The sequence below is a fragment of the Nymphalis io genome, chromosome 20 (genome assembly GCF_905147045.1).
Source record: "Nymphalis io chromosome 20, ilAglIoxx1.1, whole genome shotgun sequence".
NCBI classification, from domain to species: domain Eukaryota; kingdom Metazoa; phylum Arthropoda; class Insecta; order Lepidoptera; family Nymphalidae; genus Nymphalis; species Nymphalis io.
The window spans coordinates 5,314,965-5,333,628 of NC_065907.1; the positions used below are offsets into that span (position 1 = coordinate 5,314,965).

Sequence of the window (18,664 nt, forward strand, 5' to 3'; positions counted from 1 at the left end):
TGCCCGTCGTAAAGCCTCTGTGTCTAGAGAGTTCTCTGTACTGCTTACTATCTTTTGTGAAAAATAAGCATACTGCACGCTTATTTAAACGCTTATTGACACGCTTTAGTTAGATTGGTTAATATAATTATTTAATTAATTTTGCTTATCATTTCAGAAACTGGCGGTTAGTATCCCATAAAAGTTATAGGCATGTCATACAGCTTATCTAGTTGTTTCTCCCATTTTTATCTAAGTCTTGATCTTTAGTGTCGTCGGATTTTTGAGACATCCCGTATTAGAAAGACTCGGTTGGACTTAAGACGTGGCCAAACTACAATTTCTATTTTATCGCGAAAGATAAAATGACATTGCGGATCAAGATAGAACAACATAAAGAGAATATGAAAATAAATGTAGTTGTATAGTTTTTCTTATAAATTATTCATATATCAAAAAATATAAAGTAAAAGCTTTGAAATGATCCAAAAATGTTATTACACTGTGAGTGTGTAATGAGAATAAAGTGTTATGTTTTGCTTTGAATGCAAAAAACTGCTAATTTAATTTTTCAAAATATTTTATAAACTATTATATCAAATATGTGCTAAAATATTCTCCGTGCGGTCGGTTAAATGGTAAAGAAGTTGATGTGCAGTTGCGTCATCTAGCAACATAATTATAAAAAAAGCTTCTCTTTGGAAAAAAAAATACAAATACATATGAAATGAAGATTATGTTAATTGAACTTGTTCTTTATTGTGTAATAGTCCGGTCAATTCGTATTAGATCTATTTCATTATCTTCTCACAACGAGAATGCCTAATATAGCCTGTGAATGTCCCACTGCTGGGCTAAGGCCTCCTCTCCCTTTTTGAGGAGAAGGTTAATAGAAGATTAAGAGAAGGATAAACTTATTCCACCTCGCTGCTCCAAAGCGGGTTGATGAAATACACATGTGGTAGAATTTCACTGAAATTAGACACATGCAGGTTTCCTAACGATATTTTCCTTCACCGTAAAGCATTTGATGAATTATAATCACAAATTAAGCACATGAATATTTCGTAGTGCTTGCCCGGATTTGAATCCACGATCATCGGTAAGATTCACTCGTTTTTATCACTGGGCCATCTCGGCTATACTTTTTGCAGTAAAGTGTAAGTTAAAAATACATTTGCTTAACAAGGAAATAAAGTAAGCTAGGAAATGTTTTATGTAAATATATTTGTGATTAAGAGAATTAGCAATATTTTCAGGAAAAAGAAAAACAAATAAGACGCGACGTAAGGCCGAATTTTCCTTTTTAAAAGTTTTCTGAGGACCCTCTCGTGTTAGGAGTTTAAACTTTTATTGAACAAACTTTTCAATGAATATTGAATTTAATTCAATTTTTTTGATGTACTTCCCTCATTTGTTGAAAGTATTGTGTGAAAGTGGGACTCACGGAAATATCTATACCTGTATAAATAAATATGGTCAGTACAAATATGATTCCAATGGGAAATAGAACTCGTGACAAACCGAGTCGAAAGCAGATTAACAACTATTTCGCTGGACGATTGTTAGTTTGTTGCAGATTAACGACAGTAATGTAAACGTAATAAATAGGACATAACTATGTGTTCACCTTCTATGCAGATTTGAGAGTAAAATTTGTGTTGACCGTTATTTTAAAAGTACTAACGCCTCTACAAGTTTGCCTCGCCTTTGATGGAGATAAACAAGATATTGATTTAGTGACTTTCATTTAATAATTTGATTAAACTTTTCTTGATTGCTTCGTTACGCTTTGTAACAAAATTAAGCGCTTGTTATGGTGTTTATATTTAACATATTCATAGGAGTTTTAAAGTTTTTTCCTTATAAATTAAGTAGGTGTGTTTTAGTAAGTAATTAAAGTTGTCTTTAATAACTTTATAACTTAGTAACGATTTTATTATATTTTAAAATTTGTGTTCTACATAATGCATATGATTTTCAGTCTGTGTCGTAAGTCGTTTTGTATCGTGTCGTGACATGTCGTGTCGTATCGTAGCATCATGTATATTTAGATTTTTATACAGTTTTCTAGAATTCTGGTTTGCCTATACTATTTAAATTTATAAAACTAACTAACGAGATACATCAACATGTAACATTATTTCGAGTTTATAATCAATTGTACAAACTGTTACAAGTTGACAGAGATAACGATTATTCACGTTCACGTTTTTTTGTAATGTTTCTTGCTTATACACGCCATTTTCATAGTTTTATTATTTATAATTCCAAAAGCAAATATCCATATTCAAAGAGCGACACAAAAATTACTATTGGTTAATTCCAGTACAATAGCCTAAATAATTTTATTCTTTGTAATAATTAATTACTTTATATATATAAATATTATATAATTGATAATATATTATTATCAATATTATAATTTGTATATTTTATAGTAATTGCTAATTCTTGATATTTATTTTATAATCCATACATCGTAGGTAAAACAGTAAAACTTCTCCTATTAAACGGTTTAGATTTAACGTTTTACGAGACAAGTTAGATGCGCAGGAGAAATTACAGAGCACCCTTCGTGAGTCACATTCACATAATTAGCCAAAGTTTAATTCAAAACATCGAATTATTAATTTATTTATTATTAAATTCATTCATTTCTTGCAAATGCTGCTAAAATATACAAATATTTTTTACCATAACCAAATTTAAGTTTCTTAATTTATTTTTGCAGGATAATCAAACCCTTAATCTATCGTGCCTTGAAATTTAATTTCCGCAGCACCCGCTCTAAGCTCAGTGTGTAGATGCTGCAGCATATGGGACATGAATGTCAAATTTCAAGCAGCTCTCTCACTCCGGAGATCTGGTTATTTGCTGAACTTCGTATTACTCGAGCGAGTTATTCCATAAATAACCACAACCAACTATTCTGAAACAAGCTGCTGTATATTTGGGCACATTTAAGTTTATTTTACTAAACACTGAACTCTAAGTTCTAAGATGTAATATCTTCATAACTTTTTAGTGCTACTGAGTAATCTTATTACACCCGACATAAGATGGTTGGCATTCAAAATAAAGTAATTTCGTAGTTTGTATAAGTGGAGTAGTTAGTATAATTCGTGGTAACGGTGTTATGGTTGCAGTAACTTAAAATAGTTTTGTATAAAATGTATATGTGGACTGATGGCCAGCAAGTTTTGTATAATATAAGAGCTTTATGCATAATGAACTCTCTCATGTTAAGACAAAATGCGATACATAATCCAACGATATTTAATTACTTAAATTATTATTTTTACTGAAAATTTAAATTTTTATCAAATAGTTAAAATATTATTTTGCATATTCCACTTCCGTTTATTTTTTTTTTGTAGGAGGATATCAATTTAATTTAAGCCTCAAAAGTTACTATTCACAGAAAACCAATATCATTAAATCTAACTAAATTGCTTCTTAAGACCCTCTCACATGAGGCTTATTAAGGCTCCAGCAATTCTCTTTCAACCTTGGCACTGTCAATGAAGCAATTACTATGCTATAGTGGAAGCCATAATTACTGAATGGCAATACAAGAGCACAATCGATCATCGTTAATATTCAGTGGATAACCGATAGATGAATGACATTGCTGTTTTAAGCTCCCTTAGAGTAACTAGCCTCAGTTAACATGGTGATATTTTATATATATTTTACTATATCAACTGTGATTTGATCCTTCTTCTAGTCAAATATGTCATATAATTATCATGACTAACGATGGTCTATCAAATCAAATCAAAGTTGTTTATCTTTACTCTACCTTCTACTGGATTGGCTAGATAAGTTATTAAGTCATATAAATTCCAAACTTATAAAACGTTATTCATTAGAGCACGTTTTTTAATTGCGCCTCTTTTATTAAAGAATAGGCACATAGGCCACCTGAAAGTAAGTTGTCAGCATCTAGGTGATTGGCGTTGTACGAAATATTAACCATCCCAACAGTAATAAGTACTGCTGTGGTTGTGGTACCTATCCAGACGGGCATGCACAAAGCCCTAACACCAAGTAAAAATTTGTTTTTAAACAAATTATATTTTGAATATAGTAACCGGACCTTAAACAATTTCTCAACATGATATACTACATAGATTGTGTGCGTCTGTATTCATAAATAATTCTACCGCCAATCAATGATACGTATTGCTGTGTTCCAGTTTGAAGGGTGAGTGAGTCAGTGTTATTACACAAGGGACACATCTTAGATTTCACGGCTTGCGGCGAATTGACAATGTAGTTTCACTTCTTACCAGTGTCTATGAACGAAGGTGACTACAGAGAAGTGCACATCTTTTTATTTATAAATTTATCCTAAATATTGCATTAACACTGAATAATAAAATATATAACCTTTTTGGTAAAAACGCATTCTATATTTTTCTAGTCAAATGAAACAACTAATATATTTTACACTTTGTTTTTAAAAAAACAAAGTGTAAAATATATTATTTTTAAAAAAAATAACAAATCTATCGCAGACAAATAACAGCTGTATATGAAGACACAAAAAACAAAACATAACATTTTTTTAACTGCTTAATAATTGGTAGTTATTTAGTTTTATTTGAATTTATCAAACTATATAACGGTTGGAAGGAAATCTTCATAGTTATTTGAGGGTATGGGTATTACTTTCACATTACAAACTTAATGAAAAACATTTATATGTAAATAATCTCGTTCTATATCTTTATTGTAATCGTGAATATCATCGTGGCGTTGAAAGCGTCGGGTTAAGGCTATAAATATGGAAATTACTACTTAATCGTGATCCCGCAATGGGTACATTCGTCAGATATATTTTGTATATTATAAGAATTTATTTATATGTACTATAAGAAATATCGTATTAGGTATCCGTAGAAAGCTTACTATCTTGTTTTTTTATCGTGGTTACAAATAAATTTTACTGGTGGTAGGGCTTTGTGCAAGCTCGTCTGGGTTAGTACCACCCACTCATCAGATATTCTACCGCAAAACAGCAATACTTGATATTGTTGTGTTCCGGTTTGAAGGGTGAGTGAGCCAGTGTAATTACAGGCACAAGGGACATAAAATCTTAGTTCCCAAGGTTGGTGGCGCATTGGCTGTAAGCGATGGTTGACATTTCTTACAATGCCAATGTCTAAGGGCGTTTGGTGACCACTTACCATCAGGTGGCCCATATCCTCGTCCACCTTCCTATTCTATAAAAAAAAAAAATCTTAATGACCATGAAGTACGTGCATTATACTTATTTTGATTCTAAGGTATGTACACATTTAGATGTATGATAGATACAACATAAAAATTAATTCATTAACATCAATAAAACTTAAATTTGAACGTCAGGTAAAGTGGACGGATGAAGTCAGCGATTCCAGTCCATAAGTCAGAAAACCAATTAATGTATGTTGCTATAATGGCTTTTGGAGGGGTGCATCGCTTGGGTAGCGATCGTTAATGAGTGCATCAATTATGAAATCTATCGTAAAACAGTAGTAGTTTATTGCTTTTTTATTATTTAAAAGATGAGTGATCCAGCTACGTATGGAATTAAATTATAAAATTAAGACATGAATTCTTGTTATGCATTGAGGTGTTTATCGGATATAATAAGAAACTCAGTTTATTGTCAGCATGCAGCAATGATCACAGTAAAATTGAAGTGAAAGAATTATGTTTAGAATTTTACAATTGTCAGTCACAGAAATGGAAAATATTTTACGGCGTATCTGTTATATATTACGACAAAGCTTAACTAAAAAGAAAATTATAAAAAACAGGACATTTAATGAATAGCATGTACTTAATTGATGTTTACAATTCACGTTGCGCACGGCGGTAAACAAAAACTTCGTGAGGATATCGGAGGATGTGTCGGATGAAATTCTACCAAATGTATATAACCCGTATAGCAGTGGTGTGGTGGAATAAGCTACAGAACTTTTCTGTAAAGAAGAAAAGACAGCAGTAGGACATTTATAGGCTGTCACTTTTACTGAGTTTCTTTTTTCTACACTAGTGGTAATTAATTTTTGTTTAAGTATGTATAATCATCATCATCATCAGCCTGTGTCCTTAGTTAGACATTAGCCTCTCCCAGAGTACACCATTGAGCTCGATCTTCGAATTTTCCTCCCCAACCGCCACCAGCCAGTTTTCCTAAGTCGTCCACATAGCCAGTTTTCCTGAAGACGTCCTCTCCGAAGTTTTTATTGTATGAGTAAAAAAATATATTTGGCTCAAATTATTAAATTTCTTCTAATACTTGGCCTTTAACTGTATTGCACATTTTTATTATTCAACATAAAAAGTAATGGGTATACGTTCAATCTGAGAATTGTAAGGATTCTCATCTCATACGAAGTAGATTTTAATTTCCAACTGACACAGAATTTGAAAGGATTAAAATTTCACATTGTCCTTGTTTTTTGGCAAATAATATACCTGATATCGCTTTTATAGTTTTTTAATATGAAATTGGACATTTCGGTTGAAAGGGAGGGAATACGTTAATACATATTGGTTGGTGGTGTTTCTTACACCACCGATGTCTTAAAAGAGAGGTACTTACATCATAAAAAAATCTGTTTGTAAATTTCAAATTGTTTACTTTCCAAGTTTTGTGATTGAGATATGAAATGAAGTTTTCAAGTATTGATCAATTGAATTGAATGTAAAGCCAAAGATGGTTTGAATGGTTATATATTTTAAAGTTAAATACTCTTTTCCTTAATAGTCTATCATATTACATACAATTATATACGTGTGTCGTGAATGGAAATCAAGGAGTACTAACTCTACGCTGTTCTCATATACATATTCTTGAATTCTGAAATAAGCATTGAGATTTAATTTTATTAACACGTAAAATTATCTGAAGACTTTAACCATCATTCAACGTATAACTTGACCCACGAAGAATTTTGTATAGAAGAGTTTTTCAATAAAATAAAACAAGAAGTTTGAAAAAATATTTAATATAAATTTATACGACAACCCATTTTATTAAAGAACTAATTACATTTCATTTACACAATACCATTAATACTAGCAAGAAATGCTTAGACGAACAGTTTAACACACAGAAATATGTAGTTATATATTATATGTATTACAACTTTGCATAAAAATATTATATGCAATAATATAATGCGGGTAAATAAAGAAAAGATTTATATAACAGATGAGATGCTCGATCTGAGTGGATGTCACTATCATACATAATGTGTGGTATGGGTAACAAATGACAAGTCCGTAATCACAAACGATTTAATATTCATTTTAAACACAATTATAGCAAAGAGTCGTGAGATAGTTTCTAGACATAATTTTTGTCGCCGACTCGCACCAACCCATCTAGACTTCGTCGAAGCGTTATCTAACATTGACAACGCTTGCGGCTCGTTGTCAAAACAACTCCCGTATTATTGACATCACCAACATATAAATATCAGAAGATACAGTTTCATAGCGAAACAACCGGCAATATTCTATTTAATTTTTTTTCGTGTTGCGCTTACAAATTATTCTGAGGAATATGGAATTCTGAAGAAATGGTTATTTTGACTAAAATATGATAATTGATTTATTGAACAAAGCGCTGTCAAATATTTCTCCATACTCCTCTCGTCGCAACTACGCGCTGCAATGACTGATTTAAGAAACACATATATATTTGAAGTGTTTATAACGTGCGAGAGAAGGTATTGTTTCTTGCGAAAATAAAATGACGTAAGTGCTAAAAACTTTTTATAGTTATATTTAAGACTAGCAATTTTGCTTTATAGAGGGGGTCCTCTTAATAAATTAATAAAGAAAATAATTAAAAACCTATAATACAATTTTGAAAGCAATAATTTATGTTCGTGATATTTTTAATACAAGTGTTCAAATGAGATGGCATGAGAACATGCGCCATTTATAAATCTTTTCTTTATTGGCCCGAGTTTAAACAGTTGACAGGCACACTGGTGTTGATTATGCTCTTTTATTTTTGCTATTGGAATGTTTATTGCAAATTGAGTAGACTTACTGTTTTTTAAATATAACTCCATGTAGCCATTATGAATCTTACATTTTTTATAATTCTGAGAAACAAAGTGAGTTCTTACCGAATAACACTACTGACAGCGTACTTATCTAATTCATCATTATGTTATAATATATCTAATTAAGCATCTAATTAATTTTCGTGCATGTCGTGTTTTTTCCAAAATAATCACCAATTTATTGTTTAATTAGTAAAATTAGTTTAATTCTTCATTATTATTTGTTAAATGAAACGCCTATTTGTTAATCTAGATTTCAGCCGAGAACAAGGGAATAAGGTAACGACTGCTTTTGATGTTTTTATCATTGAAAAGTTTTAATTGATTTATTTACAACCATGTTAAATAAATGGTGCTGCCATATTTTAAATTATAGAGCCACGAATATGTATTTAAATATTCCCCTTTCATTATAATCCAATTTTAAAATAAACAAAATTTTAAAACTATATGTAATTTTAATAGATGTTTTACAACTTTAAAATAATATCTAAGTTGGTCTTAACTGACTGAAAAACCAATTAAATTGAGTTTCAGAGTTTGGTTTGATATTTACTTTGAATTGTGTTGGCTTTCTAGAAGAATCTAACTCGAACAAAGTTAGGCTGTTCTAGAATTAGACAAAAATAGCTTAGTCAAAGTTCGCTATAATATTGATAATGACATTGGCTATGGTTTTTTATCAGACCTGAGGATTGACTACCTAAACCTATATGATTTATTTATTTACCTATGTGAGTATATGTATGTGCTAAATTTTTATGTGTATGTAATTATTATCAGTGGAAACTTAGCTGATGTATGTATCATTGTATATTATTATGCTATGTGTCATCTCATGGTATTTCTCCTAAAAATAAATAAACCAAGAAACGACGGAGCTTTATTATAACACTAGCTAATCCTACCAGCTTCGCACGGGTAGATAAGAAGAAAAATATATTTTGGATAGGATTTGCGTAAACTGTTCGTAGTGAGCGTCTACGTCGGGGAAGAAGTAACTGTGACAAATTTCAAGTCAATCGGGCGGATAGCTTCTCGTGATGAGTCGTATTTCTCCTATATGAATGTATATTATATATAAATATATATATATATATATATATATATATATATATATATATATATAATATATATAATATACATATAAAACAAACATATATATATATATGTTTGTTTTCAAGAATGTTTTTTGAGTTTTATAGTTCAAATCCAATAGTGCGAATTAGAATAACAAGTATGTTATTGTGGATCTACATGGAGTTATTTATCATTATAGTAAACTATATCAGTAACTATAAAACAGTCCATTTATGATCTAATACATTTAGAATTATATAAAAACTAGTTATTTTTTACTTTTAGGGTGTAGAAACACGTTATTACAATCAAACCACTTACGTGTTTTTCTTACAAGCTTTTATTTTTACAAGATGCCTATGTAGCCACATATTAATTTATATCTAAAGGAATAATGACTTCTAATATTGATAGTTGAATAATTATATTACCTATGATTAATTGTAAAAGGATGTCTTTAATTTGAGAATTAAATATAATAATAAAACTAAACTCTACTTGCGTTGAATTTATGTATGAATCATTATAATTTATACTTATGTAGTATGGAGTAAATCTGGAGTCGAAATATACTTATATTGACGATTACTAATCTATCAATTAACTTCTACTTATAAATGTTTAGTTTAACATTGATTTATCTTTTTCAGTCATAGTTGATTTGATATTCGAGTGAAGAAGGCAGATCATTGTTTAACTAGCCCCCTAAACAAGATTTATAGGTAAGACCATTGCTGTTGTTTTTCCATCGTATGTAAATGTACTACGGCTGGGCAAATGCTTGCTCTCCTCTTAAGAAATGTATTCCATCACGCTATTCAAGAGTAAGTAGGTATTGTTATGTTGTTATATTATTTTAAGATTTTCAATATGATCTAAATTATTCATTTTTTAAACGGAATAAGTGGTTTGAGTCAATCTGTTTCAGTTTTTAGTTAATATATTATAAACATTTATAAAATCTAGGAGTATTGGATTGAAACGAATCTATATTTACAATAATATGAAGCGTTTTAATTCCCTTATTATTTTTATTTACAATATCAAAACCACGTGAAGCATAAGTGTGTGGAGTTTTTTTTAACATATACATATATTTACACAGCTAGTTAATCACAGCTCCTGATTGAATTTCAGTTTTCACAATGTGAAAGTCGTGACTAGACACATACTATTCTAAGCTAAATCTAAGAAGAGATCACGTCAGCTTTGGTTTGGTAGGTTACACGTTTCTTACTTATATTTCGTTTTATCGATGGATTTCTAGATTCACTGTCTAGACTAATTTCACTAACAGACTCAGAGTCGGGACAATAAGATGTATCAGGGCATATATGTCGTTCGAGGCATTTGATCGGCTCGTCGAACGTGCTTGTTTGTTCTAAAGTCCTCATTGGGTAGTCGTTTGCGTGTGTGTCGCCGTCCCTTCTGCCCGTGCGCAGAGTACGGCGGTCGCGACATCAAGAGCATCGCGCGCGCGGCGGGCGACACGTCCCCGCGCGCGCCTGATGTCACAAGCGACACATCTCGTGTTGCGACACCGATGAATACATCATAGTTGTCACCGGGTACTGTAATTTATACAACAATGTACATACCACAATAATAAAATCATTTAAACATATATAACAGAGTAGTACATATATGTAGTCGCAATAAAGTATAAAAAATCAACACAAACGACACAGTATATGCACAAAAATAATTCAGGACATAAGTGAAAAATTTCGACACAAAATAACGTATACGACGTTGGTGCGGCGAGTGCAAAAAACACGGATATCTGGTTATACAATTTTTGCAAGCAGAGAAACGTTTGTTGCTTAGGTTATTTCATGCAAGAGACGAAACTTGTAAACGTACAGGTGTTTTAAAGTGGAAATAAATGTTGCAACGATTTAGAGAATCACGGACAGAGTAAGAAATAGGATATTTAAAATTTTTTAACAAATACATGCATTTTGAGATAGAAAAATTTGAAAATATTAGATAAATTGATGATTTTTGAGGGAAGCATTGATCATATTGGTAATAATTGTATATTGGACATGGGACACAAATACAGCGTATATAAAATGCCAAATAAGGCGAAGTGGTAAAGTGCAACAGTTGGTTACAAAATCGAACGTACCTCTAGATTTAAAATTGATTGAAGATATCAAATTTTGCAAGCGTGTTCACACAACCCTAAACCTATCATGATTATTTAAAGGAAGTATAAAACTGTTATGAAGATATTTTTAGAGAAGGCACTTGGAACGAGAGAGATAATGAGGGTAGGAATTAAATTGAGCCGCTATATATAAGTTTGTTCGCAGGAGTTTTGCCGAATAGCTTGAAGTTCGCCCGTGGAGTAATAACGACGGGTCGTACGCCACTGAAAGCAAAATCATTTATAAACCAAAGTTAAATATCATCATCCTTATTTAATTTGTAAATATCATTCTGACTACATTTCGTAATCAAAAAGAATTCATTCTGAAGTAATTTACATAACAAACGTGTTATTCGCTATAATATTTATCTATATTTCAATTTACTAACATTTTTAATTAACTTATCCGTGTGCGAGTATGTAGTGAATAAGTATATTTTTACAAAAATTTGAATTTATTCATTAAAAAATAATTGTGTTTATGTGGAGTGAGATTTGTGATATACATAACTCATATTTATAATAAAAGTTGTGTGACTAAATAATTCTTATATAAAATTAATTAAAATTAAGACTAACCTGTGACTGTTTAAAGCGAAGTTGTGGTTGATATTTTCTTCGCAACTTCCTGGGGCAGCAGACACAGAGGATTCTAAGAAATGCCCTGAAACAAATCACATTACATTATTATGAAAATATATAGATGATTATGTAAATATTTGACCTGAAATAAAATTTTTCAACCAAAAATGAATTTCTATAAGTTACTATTTTAATAATTTAAGTTACAGTAACTGCCTCTTAATGCCCCACTGCTGGGCTAAGGCCTCCTATCCCTTTTGAGGAGAAGTTTTGGAGCTTATTCCACCACGCTGCTCCAATGCGGGTTGGTAGAATACACATGTGGCAGGATTTCAATGAAATTAGACACATGCAGGTTTCCTCACGATGATTTCCTTCACCGTCAAACACGAGATGAATTATATACACAAATTAAGCACATGAAAATACAGTGGTGCTTGCCCGGGTTTGAATTCACGATCATCGGTTAAGATTCACGCGTTCGAACCACTAGGTCATCTCGGCTTTTTTATTATAATAATTTAAGTACTAAGATATTATAATATAAATGGATGTTGGTATATCTGTTTGAGATTAATAGACTTCGATACTGTTTGACCGATTATCATAAAAAGTTGGCATAGATGTATTTTTCCTGATGAAGGTTTTCATATCATCCACATTGTTGTAACTTCTAAATTATATAATAGATAAATAATAATAATAATAATAATAATAATAATAATAATAATAATAATAATATCCTCGGACATTTTTCACACACGGCCATCTGATCCCAAATTAAGCTTGTACAAAGCTTGTGCTATGGAAACCAGACAACTGATATACTACATATACTACTTTTCTTTTGTAAATACATACTTATATAGATAATTACACCCAGACTCAGGACAAACAGACATGTTCATGCACACATATGTCTGTCTTGGGTGGGAATCGAACCCACAACCTTCGGCGTGAAAAGGCAAGTATCTACTAACCACGCCAACCGGCTCGTCGATAAACAACAAAATAACAAAAATGCAAAGAACTTAATTTTGTGATATAGTTTGATACATTCATTAATGTTATTATTGATATTGTAATATAATATAAGTTGTATTAATACTAATAATCACTTCAAAATGATTTATTTACTTCAAAGGATTAATTAAGTTCTTATGTTAGTGTTGTGGGTTTACTGCATGCATAGAATACATAGAACAATTCGAAGTTTAGAGTTACATTGTATCTACAATATAGTTAAATTGAAGCGTGTTACAGCATCATCCGAAAATTTGAACTATGTTTGAACAATATGGCGCCAAAGGCATTTACTGTTTATGTTCAGTTTTGAGAATTTTAATATAACTAAGCCATAATACTCCAAAATCCAATTTTGCTTAACTAACAGTTTTTATTTGGTTCGGTAATGTCGGGATAATCTTTGATATTTTAAAAATAATGTAAAATATCAGAAAAATATCTCGTTATGTTTTTGTAGTCCATAAGAGACAAGATAAATAAAGCATACAATAAAAGTTATCAAATAAATAATTAAAATTAATCAGTTAATCCTTACTTGTAGACCTGATATCAACGTACATCTAGGGATATGTTTCATCATCGTAACTATTTAAAACATTACTGTTTTCTTTAACAATTACCACAAGCAAATACAACCTTTGTAATAATTTCCAATTATGCACAAAAAAAACTTTGTAATTTCGTTTCAAATTATTATTAAGTCTAAAATGTTGGCTGGGTCGAGAGGCAAAGACTCCATTAGCATTATAATTTACCCTCCTTCCTATGGCTGGGGATTCGATTAAGCGTTAATTTCGTGTCTGTAAAAATTTTATGTGAACAGGTAAAACATTCGTGGTCTGTCTAAAATTATTTGTTACCGTTTATAGGAAATTATTGAAAACAATCTTTTTTTTTAATTTAGTTTTTAACAATATGCCATAAAAAAGGAAAACACAAATATTTTGCCATATTTGGGACTTTTTTGGGCTCGACATTTTAAGTAAAAACTGAAAGCTTTTATCATTATACATAACTGAATTGAATTATATATATACTATATAACAACTATTTTGATTTAATATATAATTTAATTTTTCGATATCCTAATCGGAATCTACAATGAAATGAACTTGAGAAAACGTAGCCGTATAATATGAATAAATCTACAAAATAATAACTAAAGTTATTAATCATGAATATAATACTTAATAGAATAAAATAATAAAGGAACTGCCTATAAAACTACTCATGGAGCAAAGACTTGGTCTGTTACACATGTGGCAAATTTTTAATCGCCAAGTGCGAGGTTTTCTTGGGTTTGAACCCGTAGTCTTCGGCTAAGATTCGTGCTCTAACCACTGGGCATTTTTGGCTCAATAGATTAATTTATTAAAATATAATAATTATGCAATTATAAAGTAAATACTACAGAAGTCACAACAAAACCGTGTTTTACCATAAATTTCTGCACAGTTTGGTAATTGGTTTAGGCTGCCTGAAACAACAGGATGCCAGCAGTCTGTATCTCGGTTTTAATGAAATTGTGTTGTCATGTAAATATCTCTACTGTAGTCTATATACTAGACAAAATACGAAAACATATATACTAGTAATACGCATAAAGATAATGTTACGTAAAATGAGGATCACAATATGTAGTTTTCAGGAACCCAACTCATTCAATTCTGAGGCCAATATCGCTCTGGACTGGGTCTAAAAAACTAATTTAGGTATCAGCTGGTCTGCTCGTTTATATTAGAAAAGACGACCAATAATGTAAGAAATGTATGACCATATGAATTTTATCCTTTATCGTCACGTTTATACCTTTTCTTATTCTATAATTTCAATAGGAACTTATAGAAAAAAAAATGTATAGAGCATTTTTTTCGTAGCGAACGATGATTTACGCAATTTGTTTTCATATAAAAAATAATGGGTTTGCTAAGAATTTTTCTGAAGCCTGTGGAATATATTATTTATTTCAATTATTGTAGGGATGATTATAAGATTGTAAATTGTTTTTTTATAGTGTAGGTAGGCGGACGGGCAAATAGGCCACCTAATGTTAAGTGGTCACCACCGCCCATAGATATTGGCGATGTTAGAAATATTAACCATTTTACATCGCCAATGCGCCACCAACTCTATATCATCATCATCAGCATTTACATTTTAATGAACAAAAACATTGTATTTTATAATAAATAATATTTAAGTTAGTTCTTCAATCTATTAAACAGTATTATCAGATTAAAAAAAACAGATTAGGCGGATTAGCTGCCAGTTCTCGACCGATAGTATGAACTTCTTACAATGGTAGTGTAATATTATAATGGACAAATAGATTTATATATTACCGTAGAAGGCCAATTTTATGCAAAACGAAATCCATTGAATATCAATGTTTACCAATAAAAAACCTAACTAGTAAATATAAATTTTATTTGTTTTGTAACAGCTCTTTTATTTTCACATCCAAATAAATTCAACCACTCCAGATTTTTATGGATAAAGTTTTATATAACCTTAGTAGCTTTTGCTCAATCGTAAAGTGCGGTAGAATGTTTATGACATAGCATTCATTGGCAACTGTAAACAGCACTAAATACCTCCGTGAAAATATACTTATTCAATAATTACACACTTCTATGGTAGACAGTTAAATTAATTATTTGTTCTACGTCATTATACTGAAATGCAATCTTAGAAGGGGAATCGTAGGTAACCTAGATTATCCAGACATCTGGCAACCTAATCTAGGATTCATTAATTTTGTCTCGAGAACCTTTTCGAGACCAAGCCAGAAGTCCATCCAGAATTTAATTAATTTCTTCAATTAACTCTAGACGCTTCCGTGGATGTAACCCCACGGGATCCAACTTCGAAGATTTTAGTTACCGTAATTAGGGCTCATAGTTGACATTTAGTATTTAAATATGTTTTTAAGTTATCGTACCTTTAACATCTTATTGATTTAAAGTATATACATATTATATATACAGTTTTCTTCCATTAATAAATCAACCATAGGTACTAATAATAAACAACTGTCGTTAAAATAAGAATATGTTTCAATAATTAAAAATACATAATATTTTTATTCAAATAAGGCGGGCCGAAAATATGTACAAATAGCTGTGTCTGTAAAATTCAATTTATATGTCCTGTTTAGAAATCAACAAATACGTGCCCACGCTTTATTATCGTCCATAAATTATTTTATAGTGTAATAAGACTTTCTATTATTTTTTTTTAGCATAAAATTTACATTTATTAAAAGGTTTAGTTAAAGACGTCTACGCAAATAAGTTCTCGTGTCTCGTGTTAATACAATGAATGGCGCTGATTCTATTAAAGTGTATTTAATAAGCATACTAAAAATATACATATTACACAATACACACACAGCATACACATATAAATAATTTTTGATATGTATAACAATTATTGTGGGAATATGCCTACGAATACTTTTAGCATTTAACACAAAATCTAGAATTATAATATTGTATATATAATATGAAGTTACTATATTAAGTAAATCTTAAACATTGTTACCCACTATTTTGATGGTGAACTCACAAACATAAAATGATAATTGAAACTGTCATGAAAGATGTCAATGCCATGTATAATATATTACTGTAAATAAATATAATATTGTTGTAGATATTTATGTCTAAAAAAACATTTACTGATGTACTAAATTGTTTTGATTCAATCGTTGCTTTGACCAATACAATATTTTTTGTCCGGACACGTTTACTAAAAATAACTTTTTTCAATACGTGCTAATAAAAATGAATCATTGAACTGGTGTAGATATGAGATCCGCCGTTTATTTCAGCTATTTCAAATTCTGTAAGCTCATAAAACTGTGGTAAGTGACGTTATTACCCTTGTTCATAAAATATATAAGTTCTTATTTGTACTTATGTAGATAACATGTATTTGTGTTTATGTATTTTGTTTGAATTGATTTTTTATATTATATATGGTTGTAATGTTATCGCAATAATTATATAATATGCAAATAGCGGACTAATATTTACGTAAGTTAATACATAATTATTTTAGGTATAGGTTAAAATTATTTATTATATTAAAATACGGGAACCCATCGAATTAAAGATGTAATAATTAAAGTCAGTACACAATCACTTACTTTGTAAAAAAAGATATTAATTAACCGAATTGATAATTTCCTTCGTTTTAAAGCCCATTGAAAAGTAACAAAACTAATTAATAAATAAATTAAGCTAGTCATTTGAATCAAGAGTTAATTTACTACAGAAAATGAGTAAGACGATTGGACGTACAGAGACTACGGAAGAGATTGGAAATAAAGAATTAAGCTGAGCTTTTCAATTGTTTTATAAAAATAATAAGAAAGGCTTAAAAAAAACGATTCAATTTGACATATTAATTAAGTTCCCACATTTCCAATACAAATCGTTGATAATTGAATAATTATTTTTAGTTTATTTTCGAATTGTTTTACAAACTTATTCGTATTAGTTCGCAGTGAAATAGGATCTCGATGTCTTAACCGTTTTCGGACAAGCCCATCGCGAGTGACAAATTATAGTGCACAAACACAGATTATAAGTGTGTGTGTGCTATGCGCTAACACACTTATAATCCCGTGTCACGGCGTAACCGACCGGGACGAGCTTAGGAGCAGGACTAACGATATTACGTGTTTTCCGAGGCACTATCTAACTCCGAGCTGCTAAGATTTAAAAACAAAAAAAAAAACAATAACTTTTTATTAATCCAACTCTGTTTCTGAGTCTAAGACCTCAACATCTGAGGCCTGATTAACTAGCTTCTGAAACAACGAGTCAGTCAACAGGATACAGCAAATGAAAAACAAAAGCAATTTGTCTCAACCACTTTACTGGGACATTCGCTTGAGGAAATAAGCAGCAAATTGTTGATTTGATCATCAGTCACGTGGAGATCTTCCTTATATTTATATATATATATATATATCCTATATAAGGCGATATATATATATATATATATATATATATATATATAAGGTATATATATATATATATACCTTATATATCGTCTGCATTGTTAATATATCTGCAAGACAACTACCAACTATATTATTCGGTAATATTAAACTATAATGAATATACTTTTAGATTGCCCCAAGCCGCAATAGGTATGTATTAATATTCTTATTACAATAAATATATAAATTTGTTACATATAATCGATGTGTAACTAAATTATTGCGCATATTTATTCCAATTACATTAATAGTTTTACCGGGTACCGAAACTGAAATATTAAAGTAGTTTAAATGATTTGATTTTGGAATAAAAAATGTACAATAATTAAAAAATATACGTTTTCAATTATAAAAAGCTCATTATTTGATGTAATATTTTGGAGATAACCCAATTAGATTTAAGTAAATTAGTAACGATAACAGCCGTGATTGGCATCGCGTGTAGACGGGGGACCTTGTTTGATAATTTCGTAGTTATTAAATAGTTTGAATGTCAAATAATGAGTAAAAAAGTTATGATCACAGAAGTTTTCGAGTGATTATGTTTTGATATCATTGATAAAATAGCCAAAGTCGAAATTCACTTATTAAAGTAATAATTTTCATTAAAATATATCCTAAGGATTTTTATTTATTAAAGGATGAACCTAATTGCAATATAAGAAATAAGATTAACCAAATATCTTGCCGAAGGATTACAGTATTTTTTAATATGCAATTATTTAAAGGAATTACTTAAAGTAATTATTTAAA

General features: G+C 30.2%; 1 protein-coding gene across 1 annotated transcript in view; it reads right to left on the reverse strand.

The window, feature by feature from the left end:
* Positions 1–11,413: 11,413 nt before the first annotated feature.
* LOC126776249 (dopamine receptor 2-like) overlaps positions 11,414–18,664 on the reverse strand; it is a 144,928-nt gene continuing 137,677 nt past the window's right edge. The window contains exons 3-4 of the mRNA XM_050498566.1: positions 11,872–11,956; positions 11,414–11,514 (exon numbers count right to left, since the gene is read on the reverse strand). Of these exons, the coding sequence (XP_050354523.1) occupies positions 11,434–11,514; positions 11,872–11,956 (166 nt within the window). The 3' untranslated portion in view covers positions 11,414–11,433. The remainder of the gene's footprint in view (positions 11,515–11,871; positions 11,957–18,664) is intronic.